The sequence below is a fragment of the Mauremys mutica genome, chromosome 7 (assembly GCF_020497125.1).
Source record: "Mauremys mutica isolate MM-2020 ecotype Southern chromosome 7, ASM2049712v1, whole genome shotgun sequence".
Classification (NCBI taxonomy): domain Eukaryota; kingdom Metazoa; phylum Chordata; order Testudines; family Geoemydidae; genus Mauremys; species Mauremys mutica.
This window is the reverse complement of record NC_059078.1, coordinates 107,548,050-107,560,515: the sequence shown is the minus strand read 5'-3', so window position 1 is coordinate 107,560,515 and position 12,466 is coordinate 107,548,050. Positions and strand designations below refer to the sequence as shown.

The 12,466-nt window shown below is 39.9% G+C and overlaps 1 protein-coding gene across 6 annotated transcripts in view; it reads right to left on the bottom strand.

Annotated features, from left to right (window-relative positions):
* C7H10orf90 (chromosome 7 C10orf90 homolog) overlaps positions 1 to 12,466 on the bottom strand; it is a 169,161-nt gene that overhangs the window by 56,858 nt on the left and 99,837 nt on the right. For 4 of the 6 annotated variants that reach the window (XM_045023697.1, XM_045023698.1, XM_045023699.1 and 1 more), the window contains 2 exons: positions 5,706 to 5,800; positions 373 to 1,471 (listed from right to left, as the gene is read on the bottom strand). In XM_045023697.1, the coding sequence (XP_044879632.1) occupies positions 373 to 1,471; positions 5,706 to 5,800 (1,194 nt within the window). Of the gene's footprint in view, positions 1 to 372; positions 1,472 to 5,705; positions 5,801 to 10,923; positions 11,089 to 12,466 lie in introns of those variants that run through there. The other 2 variants (XM_045023704.1, XM_045023703.1) reach the window with 2 other exon arrangements.

Here is a 12,466-nt window from a genome sequence, read left to right as displayed (position 1 = left end):
AATCTCTATTTTAAAAGTGAATCTTTCAGGACAAAGATTTTGTTGAAATTCTCTTTTGGGCTAAAAGCTCATTTGTTGTTTGGGACAAATATTTATATCAAAGTTACAGATGCTTAAAGATAGGGGCTTTATGCTGAAAACATAGGTACCACTTTATCCTATATTGTGGCAGGTGGCATCCATCACTGGTATGGTAAACATTATATCCACAGCAGTCCTAGAATTTAAAATGTTTAATTTGCACTCAGACTCATTATGGATTTATTTTTGCAGAAGCAAAGATTTTTATTACCTGTTTGCATAATAATGCTATGATGGGTCTGTTCCAGTCTGAATCTCTGAAACAGACTCAAGTTTATGCAAATTACTCACCTGCCTCATAACTCCACTTAGGAACCTGAATGGACAATTTGATGTCATTGCCAGTACACTGTTCATCAGAATTATCTTCTTTTTGCTTTGTAACTATTAAATTATTAGTTCCTTTGGGTGTATCCACAAATGCTGGACAGTCAGAGGGAGATGTACCTTTCCAAGGGCATGCAGTACCCAAATATTCCTTTTCTGCTGTCTGTTTTTTATCTACATTATTTTCTTTTAAATTTGCATTTGAATTTGTTCTGAGTGGAGTCTTGTTTTCTTCTGGGAGCTTTGTTTTAAGTATCTCTGCTATTGACTCTTCATTAGCTATGCCATCTGCTCCATCTGGTGTTAATCTGGGTGAACTGCAATTTATATTGAAGGACAATACTGATCTATGAATTTTTTGGCTTTTAATTTGAAGTTGGTCAATACATACAGAAAGTGACTTGTCAAAGTAATAGATTGTATTTGGACAGTGCTGGGAAATTTTGAAGTGAACAGATGAAGTGAATGAAACTGGTGTTTTTTTCCTGTGATTGCTGCCTGGAGGAAATGTTCTGTTTTCTTTGTTTTCAGTGTTAAAAATCCAGTCTCCATGCCCTTCATATACTTGTGAATAAGATTCAGAAACCTTTAATCTGGTGGCATATCGGTTTATATAAGATTCTTGGTTATGCAAAGGTTTGCAGTGCTGAGCTCGTCCTGCTTTGTTTGAAGTAGCAGTAGTGTTCATTAGAACATCACCTCCCCAGCATTTCAAATGCAGAGAATCGGTAACAGCTACCTGCACTGGGTTGTTAAAAGGTGGAACAACCCGTCTAGCAGTAACTGTTATGGATGCGAATCCTTTTTTATGAGAGTCTGTTCTAGATACGTTGTCATCGAAAGATTCCTGAATACCTAATCTGCTGGGAAGTAACATGAATGCTCTATTAATGTTGACTGAACTATCATTAGCCAGAGATTGCTTCATATGATAAGCATTAGGCTGAGTGATCACAGACTGCATCGGCAAAGCAGACCCATTTTCTTTTGATTTAGTCTCATCAATCAACTGTGAAATGACTATGGATGAAATCATTTTTGTGTTTTGTGATGCCAGAGACTCCTGCAAATGAAAAAGATCCAAATTATTAAAATATTCTATTGTCAAACATATAACTATTTCTCCTTCAGAGTCTATAGTAGGGTTTGTTCAAGGTTTCTTGTTAAATTTCTTTTTGCACCAGTTTGCTTTCTGTCATTTTGAAGACATGTTCCTAAAATCAATTCAGAATTGTCTAGAAGAGTTCAGCAAAAATCGGATCCATTTTATGCAAAAATTAAGCATTCTAAAACCATTAGTTTGAATGATCAACTGATTCTCTCAGTTGGTGTATCTGGTCCTATGTTTGTCTAACAATATATGTGTCAATGGTGATTGTCAATTTCAGATTATAACCTACTCTTTCATGCTGATCTTCAGAAATATTAAAAGTGCTTTAAGCACTTACTGCCTGTACAAAATGAACAACGTAGGTGTACTGTGATTTTCTGCGGAGTGTTTATGTGGGAGTTGGGTCAGTGCTGCTGCACAAAAGCATCAAATATGACCGTGGGGAAAACTCCTTTCATGTTCTCTCCAATAAAAGATATGCACAAATTCCTGTAAGTGCTTTGGATACCATTTAATTCACTAGCTTAATATTTGCTGGATGCACAAAACAACAGTGTAAGGAGCCCAAGATTGATTGACAGCAGTCCAGACTCATTTTTCTAACCACAACACTCACCATCTATCTTAACATAATGTACCCGATGTCCTTAGATAAGTGTAAGCATGAAGTTTAACTCTACCTACAATTATTATCTAGATGGCTGGTTACATAATGTTTATTTCATGCAGAGTATATGGCTCAAGTTCTCTGCTGCTGTAAATTGTTATATCTCCACTGAGGTCAATGTTAGCTGCATCAATTTACACGAGCAGGGAATTTGGCCCTATGATCTGAGTGTCCTCAGTCCTCACTTAGTCAAAGTTCCCACTGAGTCACAAAGTAAATTCTACACGATTGGGACGTGGTGAATTGTCATCTGAATGACTTTTTTTTTTTAATCTAGGTGGTTTATGGGAGCTATTTTATTGCTCATGAAGTTAGCCAGATTGATAGCCCTGGAAACTCAACTGAAGGTGATACTGCAGTCAGCCAGCATCCAAACTTCTCTACAACAGTTTCACCAATACACCTCAAACTTGTTCTTGAGGGACAATCTTTTGGGGCAAGTAGGATTTCTTTATATCCCTTCTGTCCTTAATTTTTCTGCAGGGTGTGCCATCCAGGCAGCCAACTAAGGTGATGGGCTGTGTGATGTAACCACATGTCTACCAGGAACTACGCTGAGATATAAATCCATGTCATGTATGGCACCAAACAACTGGTCAAAAACATTAATCGTTACCAATATGGCTAAAGGCAATCCTGAGACCATTAAGTCAAAGGCTCCATTGCCAATTACCCAATCCCCTCAGCCAGCCATCACCTCAGAGTTACAAACACCAGAGTGTTACGAAATGACCGGTCAACCACACACCTCATTTGGAACCAGAAGTATGCAATCAGGCAACAGAAGGGAAAAGGCAAATACAGTACAATACTGTGTTAAAGTTAAACTACAGTGCTAAAAAAAAGAAGGGAAATTTTAAGAAAAAAATATTTGACACGGTTTGACAGAAAACTATTTCTGTGCTTGTTTCATTTAAATTAAGAGGGTTAAAAGCAGCATTTTTCTTCTGCATAGTAAAGTTCTCTGTGTTATGAACATTTCAGATTTATGAACAACCTCCATTCCTGAAGTGTTCATAACTCTGAAGCTCTACTGTAATTGTATATTCAGAGATACACTGCTATTATTTGAATTGAACATGAGAGTATTTAGGATGTACATGTTCACATAGTTAGATAAATGTAAATTCAGATATACACACCAAAATGTTCAATTTAGTTAACCACAGTTATGAATATCTGGAGTAAAGTACAGGATATCTTCATATATTAGAATGTACAGTCATTTAATATGCATTTTGTTTATATTACAAAAATAAAATACACATATAGTTTGACTTCATAGCCACAAAATGCGACTCTAATGTCCCTCAATTTATGAGAACCATCCCTGTGTATCTTTAATTGTACCAGGCATTAGATGACACATTATACACAGAAGGTCACAAGGTTCTGGTAAATCGTAAGTAAGGACAGGGCTATGGCAGAATTTTATGGCCTTCTTAAAGTCTTTGCTGAGGCTACTTGCCCTCATCAGATTGGCCATAACAAGAAAGGGGAAGGGTGGCTTCCTCACCTGCTTATAAAGATCATCTGCCCCCCCCCCACCATTGCCAAGCTGCAAGTAACAACAAGCGTAGTAAGCTGTAGTATCCAGTTAATTATGCAAAGCTTTGGAATTTGTTAGGTAGATGAGGAGAATATGAATATAAAGGGGATGCTGAAAGATGGAAGAATGTTTTATTTTTTTTTAGAAGAGCTGTGTGCTTTGCAAGAGTTTAGGTGGTATTCAGTATTCTGTTCTTATGCCACACCCGTCACAATAGTATGTGATCACCAAAGACTTCGTTAGGGGGAGGGATAGTTCAGTGGTTTGAGTATTAGCCTGCTAAATGCAGGGTTGTGAGTTCAATCTTTGAGGGGGGCCATTTAGGGATCTGGGGCAAAAATCAGTACTTGGTCCTGCTAGTGAAGGCAGGGGGCTGGACTCAATGACCTTTCAGGGTCCCTTCCAGTTCTAGGAGATAGAGATATCCCTAACTATTTTATTATTGAAGTCTTGGGTGATAATAATAATCATATTATACAAATATTGACTAATTTGGACAGCAACTGCTATAAAATATAGCCTGAGAGGGAGAAAATAGTCTCCTGAGGTTTAATATTTTGCCTCAAGGCTGACAGCAATCTATTCCATCCAAGGAACTATGTTCACTTCAGAAATTTGTTTATTTCTATTGTTTCTGGCCCTGGAGCCACACTGTACTTGCTTTACTATCTCTGCTGAAATTTTCCCTGTGTCTTCTCAGACCCTTTTCTCTCTGCCTCTGCTCTTCTCAACCCCTTCTCTTGACATTATTATTTATTTCTTCTGCAGTAGCACCAGCTTCAGAGCCTCAAACCAGCTCCAGAGCATTGAAATCTCAGGTGATCGCAGGGCCTCCTGCTGTCAGTGTTCTGAGATGGGAGGCTCAGAGTGATAAGTCTGAGGTCCATAGCGTCTTTCCTGTGGAGGAATCCATGCTGAAGACCATCACACTCTGTGCAAACTATTGCTCTGTTTGCTGTGGTATTGCCATAACAGGAAAATAGCACAGACTACTGTCTTTTAAATAATCCTCAGATTAAGGTTTCAGGAAGGTAAATTTTTGGGACCTAAACAGCAGAGCAGATCCAGGGAAATTTTCCCTATCTTCTAAACTATTTGTGGCTCTGGTAATCCAATATCCTCCCAGCCCTAGGGAATGTTATTTTTTCCCTTCCCTAATTTTTTTCCATGGCTTGAATAATAGTTTCTTCATATTGTATTGTACTATATTTACCTCAACCTGCATCTTTAAGACCTTTGCATGGCTTCCAATCTTCTCAATCTCCCTTCGATTTTTATAGATCGATGAGTATAAATGTGCTTTGAAATGCATTATTTTGTATGTCTCTCATGTGCTCCAGCAATTAACATGAAAATTACTTAATTTCTTTTGTTAAGTACAAAACAGATGGAAATCCCATGTAATGGTCCAAATGCAAGTCAGAAACGCTTCTGATTAGTTTCAGCTCATGTAGCAGTATTTTGAATAAGTAAATTATAAAAATAAATAGCAAATAATGTCTCCTCCCAATGTTCTGAGAAGGTAATGAGTCTTTCTGAGCTGGCCCTACATTCTTTTGGGAGTTTGCAAGCTTCATAGTGCAAAAGGAAAGAGTATTCTGGCAAATTGAAAATCCATGGCTTTATTTTCAGGGATTCAGAGAATGGGAGTGTCCCACCCATTGCTTAGATCACTGGTATCATTGGTTGAATTTGCCTGCGATACTTCTCAAAAACTTACTTTTCTCCAAAATATGCATTTTATTTTTCTTCAACAAGAATATAGATAATAAGATGAATTAATCTACTGCAATCAGAATCATGACCACTTAGCCATCACTTTATTTAGCTTTTCTGCCGCCTAAGTTGAGTGTGACTAACCAAAAACAATTGTAAACACACTATATTGAGACAGGGTGATCATTGTTTAAACCTGAATGAATTTTGCTGACCACTGTGAAAGCTCAACTGTGGGTTTTTTTTGTTTTTACCTTAGTGGAGTCTGATTCTTTTTCTGCAGCATTATTGTGCTGACGGCTTTTGAGTTCTTTTGGATCGTTAGCACCAAACTGTTTTTCTCCGATTCCTAGGAGGGGGGGAAAAGGTAGAAATGTTACTGTCAACTACATGATGGTATAGCTAAAATGGGATATAAAACCGAGTACAAATAGAAGGCAAAAGGATATTACTAACGGATTCTGAATGTTCTAGGATCCACTTATCTGAGAGACCTCATCTCCCTGTTTCCAGTGATTGCACTTTAAACCACACTGCAAGGCTGCTCCCAGGATTGGTTCCAGGACAGTCTCATGCTATAGTGAGGCCTGATCAAAAGCCCATTGAAGTCAATGGAAGATCTCCCATTGACCCCCAGTGGGTTTTGGAGTATGGGCCTTCACAAATTGGCTGTCTTTTGCAGCTGACAGTCTGAGAATAGTATCTGACACAAGACATTATGGACCTTGTTTTCATTTGAACTAAGGACATTATACACTACCCTGGCAGTGCAAAGGAGCCTTAAAGTGGTCGTAAATCGCATTAGTAAATGTCAGTATATTTATCTTGTCTAACTTTTGTTTGATTTATTTTGTTTGGCTGTTGGTTTGAGTTTTCTTTTAGTTTTCTGGGCAGCCTGGTGCCTGGGATTGCTGTAACTGGGCATTCTTTAACACTGCACATTGTGAGTCATTTTACATAAATAACGTTTCTTTGCTTCTTGGTGCTTATTTGAAAATGCAAAGTAATAAAATAAGTATTTAAATGGCATAAAATTCCCTCTCTCTTCTGCCCAACCAACTCTGCAGTAAAAATTCATGGGCACATAGGCTTTAGTTTTCGCAACACACTGCACAAGTCTGCAGTTTTTACTAAATTTAATTTCATTTTACGTACATTGGTGTATTAGCAGAGGAATAGAAGTCAGATCCTCTTACTGTAGAAACTGCTTATTAAACCTCATCTGCAATAGCAGGTTTGAGTCCTTCCCACTGGTGCAGGGATCAGGGGAGGGAGAAGGGGGGTGTACTGTGTGACTCCATCTGCTTCAGTGAGAACTGCTCTTCTGAGAGTTCCATTGTGGGAAGGCAGCTGCAAGTTGCAGCTGGGGCTCCCGAGGAGGCCTGCTAGCAGAGGCTGCCCAGAAGGATTCAATGATACAGAATATCTCTTGGAGTGCCCATAGTCCACTTTGAGGGCAGTGCTGACTGGCTGCAGACTTCTTCACACTGCTTCTTATGGGCACAGTTTCCACCACTGGGGCTCTGCTGACATCAATCTGTGGTGGATCGAGCCCGCTGTGTACAGTGCTCATACAGTCACCATATCAAAAGAAGGCTGTTGTTGCCATGGAAAGCGCACAGGCATGGAGCAATAAAGAGGGTAGAAAGGCTGAAGAATCCAGCAATGAGGAGGAGGGTGAAGGGAGTCAGGAAGGAGTGGATTTGAGGGGAGCCAACAGAAGTTCTTGCCAAGGTGAAAGACAAAGCTCGTGGTGTCATGTTTTACACCAGTAAAAGCTCCAAGAAGTAGGGTATAAATAGGTAGAGAACTCAGGAATGGTTATGATGTTTAGAATAAGATTCTTTCAGAATTACTTAGCAACACAGTATCAGAGGGGTAGCCGTGTTAGTATGGATCTGTAAAAAGCAACAGAGTCCTGTGGCACCTTATAGACTAACAGACATACTGGTGCATAAGCATTTGTGTCCGACGAAGTGGGTACTCACCCACGAAAGCTCATGCTCCAATATGTCTGTTAGTCTATAAGGTGCCACAGGGCTCTTTGCTGCTTTTTAGCAACACAGGACTCCTGGTGACAAATTAACCCTTCTCAGGTGCCACATAAATAGTAATAACTGCTTCATTCCAGCACTAATGAATGCTCTGGAGCTGCTGCTTCCTTGGTTTAAAACACCTGGAGCTGCTGGCATAGAAGTGACTACCAGGGGTTCTCAGCTTTGAAACTCACTCCTCCCCTTTGTCTGAAGGAGGCCGAACAAATCTGCTGACCCGTAGAGGAAGCTGCAAAACCTACAGATGTCCACAATTGTTTGGGAAAGGGGAAATATAATGTGGGTTGGTGTTTGTAGGGAGAATGGGGTACTTGCAGTGATAAATTAAATGTGGCTCTTTGGATGAAGAGAGACTGTTGCATGTGTTGATTTACTTTTAATATTTGTCAAATGTACCTCTCCTCTGTGCTTTTTATAAATATGAATTTTAATAAATAAATGTGGGAGAAGTGGCCAAGGTAGGTCATGAAAGCAAAATGTAAGAATTAGTTCAGGAGAAAAATCAGAGGTTTGCCAAATGCAATGGTAGTAATTGAAAAGTCATCATTAACCTACAGTTTTCAATTGTTTCCTATTGTAGGTAAAGTGGGAAAACTGCAGTTCTCAGATATCTCTGTGAGGCAACAGTGGGTAAATACTGACTTTTTAATGCTAATCACAGTGTATAAGGAAAGCTGGAAGGCTGGATAAAGATAAACCAAAACTGAGCAGGCATGCTGTACCAGATGTTTTTTTTTCCCCCCTGTATTTCTCTTAGATGACTTGTATTCAAAGTCCAAGAGAAAGAAGAAACACTACAAGGTCAAACAAGGATAAGATGTCAAAGTCCACAGAGAAATATACAAGATGTAAATTATGGCTTTCAAGGTAACATCTCCTAGCATATGTTTTCACTGCAAAAAAGCATGTGTACTCAACTTAACTTAGCTAACTCAAGTTCAACCCTAGGCTCACCTGCCGGCTTTAACTTGAGCTGCTAACCCAAGTTGCCATGTCTTCACTGATATTTTAACTTGAATCAGCTAACCTGAATTAAATACACCCCTTTTTTTCCCCACAGTGAAAACATATCCATAGACAGCTATGGCTACTGTCCACAGATGCAACCTCCCCACTCCACACAGATCTCCTTGGTATAGGTTTGTTCAGCCATTTTGTGGTCGGAGAAAGTTAGAAGAGAAGGGGGAAGTGAATGTTTCTCCTGTCTGCTAAATCATTCAGTTTGGTTTTTTTGCATCGTGTCCTGGGTAATGACACTCGTATGCTACCACGGGAACCCCAGTGTCGGCAGAGACTCAGACTTTTGGCGAACAATTGAACAACTGCTGTAATGGATTAATAAAAGTAGTGAATAAACCTCCACCAACTTCTCTGCTATTATTCAAATATATATTCTTGGAAGCCTCACATTTGTTAATTCATGTGAACAGTAAAAACACAAATACTGACCTTATGAAAAGAGCTTGAAGCTCCTCATTTAAAATGAGGACACTGCATGATATAACAGCAGCTTAGATTAGAAGTAAATGTCAGGCACAGAGCACCCATACAGGTTCTTGTTGCTGACAAAGTGCTTTGTACTGTAACAATTATCATTCAACAAAATATAAATTTCAGTATTTCCCTGACACACCGTTATGGAAGTCATGGCATTTCAAGTATTTCCTATCAGTGTGGGGAGAAAAGAAAGCTTGTTCCTGACTGATATGAAGTCCTGAGGATTTCTGTTTTATCCTGTTCCACTGTAACCTGTTTTCACAAATCCTGTCTTTAAGGCTGAGGAAGACTTTCCTGGTCCCTCAGTACTGTCCAACAGTATCCCCAGGCTCTGTAGATGGGTGCATGCTGAGTGTACAGTCCAGTTCATGAAAAAGGGGGAAGCAGATGTTGGCATCCTGACCCTTGCTAGCTCCTTTAACCCTTTTATTTTCTCACAGCACTGTTTGCTGGACGAAATGATACACTCCTTGGCATCTGGACACCAGGGCACAGCCTGTGGTGTTTGTAATTACAGAGTGGAGCTGGAACTGAATCTCCAGCTCACAAATGACTGGATGTCTGCTTTGGGCCAACTGGTAGCACACTCGGGTGATGTATGAAATCGGCCCATTAAAACACAGTGATTGCAAAGATGGGTATATACGCTGGTGAGAAACCGTATGTAATGAACCCAAGTTGTACACAGCACAATTTGTACAGGCAAGGACTCTGTAGAAAGCTTGATAGAAACTCAACCAGACAGGCCACTGTTGGGACTATTACACCAGAACTTCTGGTCTTGGCTGGCACTACACTGGTGTAAATGGGCATGCTGCGGAATTACATGGTATACCTTGCTCAGAACAAGTGCAGTCAAAACAGTGGGGTGAATGCCTGTCATTGAAGCAACTGTGTGTGCGGACACCAAAAGGCAGTTAGCACCCCAATTTTTAGTAGTGCAAGTTGCACTTTCAGTTGCCACCTTTGCTGACAACTTTCAAATATACTTCCCCACTACCCTCTGATCTCTTCCTCTCTCTGTAAACTCCTATCCATGCTATCGGCACCTCTCCGTGTCATGATGCCATGATGCATGGGTTCTTCCTCTCTAGCTCCCCACTGTAGGTAGTTTGCCTTTACGTGCCACTCAGCCCTCCAGCTGAGAAGCGGTTCGTTAACAAAATGTTCAATATAGTCCAAAGTCCCAGAGAATCAACCTATCTTCTGAGCTTAATCCCCTCCTGGGATTAACCCACTGTATTTCCCTGCCTCTGTTACTGAGCACTGTCCTGCCCAGTCAGAGTATTCCTGAGGCCTCTAGCCTCCCACAGTCTTTGGCATTTCAGCTCTTCACAGAGTGAGAAAGTGAACAAATGCATGAGCAAGCAACCCTGCCTGCTCCCAGTGGCTCCTTCCCTCTTTACTGAACTCTCAGCCTATTTATAAGTCCCAGGAGTCTGCTGAGTTTTCACCTGATCCTTTTAGTCCTGCCCTGTCTGGCTGACAAGTAACTACCTAATTGCCACCACGGTGAAGTGAATTTGACTAACTGGGCCTTTAGCCCTTTCTTGCGCATTCAGCCCATCTCATATACTTTATGCCCTGACTTGGCCTGTGTTGCCCTCATCTTACCTTTCTTTAAGTCTATCCTCAGAGCAAACTTCTCAGAGTCCTTCAACTGTAGTTCTCTCTTAAATAAGGGTTTAGTAGAGAAATGTTGGAACACACACACATTGGAACTAACAAGAAAGCTGCTAAACATCTCCACTCAGTCATCTGCTTTTTGTTGATCCTCAATCCTTATCCTACATCTCCAAATTGTCCATTTAAATAGTAAGTATTCAAGAACATGGACTTTTTTTTGGCTGTCTGTAAAACACTTAGCACTATATAAATAATTTCTAGCACTATATAATAATATTAGAAAGAGAAAATTCACCTTCATTGATTTCATTGATCATATTTACCTAAAGATTTAGAAACCATACAGGTCTTTTATCAGCTGATAAATGTTACGTACAAGCGGCACAAAACCGACAGTTTAAGATCCAAAAATATCTCAGAGGCAAGTCAGGCTCCCAGCCTTCCACTTCTGTGGCTAAAGAGTGTCACAAAGTTCTAAATTGTACCTAAGTCACTGGAATGTTTACACTGTTTGTTACTAGGACAGTTATATTAGGATTCCATCTTCAAAACTTTTGTGGTAATTAACAGCAGTTTTGGTTTGACATTGATGTTTGAAGATGCTTGTAACTTATACATTAAAAACCAAAATTATCTCAGGTATAATTTAAAACTTTTGTTTAAGGCATTTTATCTATAGATAAGAGAGCCATACAACTCTCCCACCCCAAGTCTGTGCTAAAGTAGTATCAACATTTTAATGCAGCTTCATTGGGGAAGGTTTTCAAAACAGAATAAACAAAACAACCTGAAGTCAGTCCTCTCTGCAAGAGGATTCACTGTGTAAACAAAGTAGAAAATTATTTTCTTAAGATGTCAGGATAAATTTACTTTTATTACAAGGAGCATCATGAGATTTGTTAACTGAATTATCTTTCACTGCTTGCACATCTTGAAGCAGTAGCTGACTGCCTGCAGAGATGATTACAGGATCTGCCATGAAACGGACGAATGAGTTCTGGTCTGCTATCAGAAAGCCAAAAGTCGTAAATCTCTCATTATATGTGCCATTAGAAGCAAGGCTCTCATCAGGGGGCTAGCAAGAGTGCCATTGGCATAGGACCTATATCTTGAAGTCTGCTTTCATTCTACATTGCTATTATTTTGTATCCCTACTTAACAAAATAAAGTGCCTTCTTTATGGAATTACCCGCAGCTTATCAGCCATCCAGAATAATTTTAACAAGGTAGTCCCTTTTTTTTAAATTTCTATTTGTGTAGGGAGGAACCCAAGCATGTGCTTCCCTTTGCAGTACTGGGTTATGCTAACAGGTCTTCTCAGCTCCCTGTAGTGACGAACTATCCTCACCCGCTGAGGCCCATCTACTCTCTGAGTATAATGCAGGACGATGATTCCAATGGAGGGATGCAAAGATGATATTACAGCAAGATTTTAAATGGTATGGAAATGATGTCTTTAGCTCAAATAACGCTGTCCATCACAGCTTCCTCAGGCAGCTTTTCTGACATGCTTCATTTACAATCATGAAAGCTAGATATGCGTGCAGCAGAGGCTTGCTTTTGTCAAAAAGGTAAAATACCTGAGAGATATGCAGAGGTGGGAGGTTCAGTCTGGATGGTGTTATATAGTCAGTTCATTCAGCATTGTTATTTGTCCTCAGTGCTTGAACTGTAGGGTTGAGATAAAAGGTGATTATGTCACACACATCCATTTCTGACGGCGGCTGTCAGAGAGCTGAGATAAAGTGGGAGCGCTCCAAAACTACACTCTTATTTTTTTCTTCAGTTCCAGTTCCCTCATTATCATCCATATACCCTCTTCCATCAGTTGAGCTGTA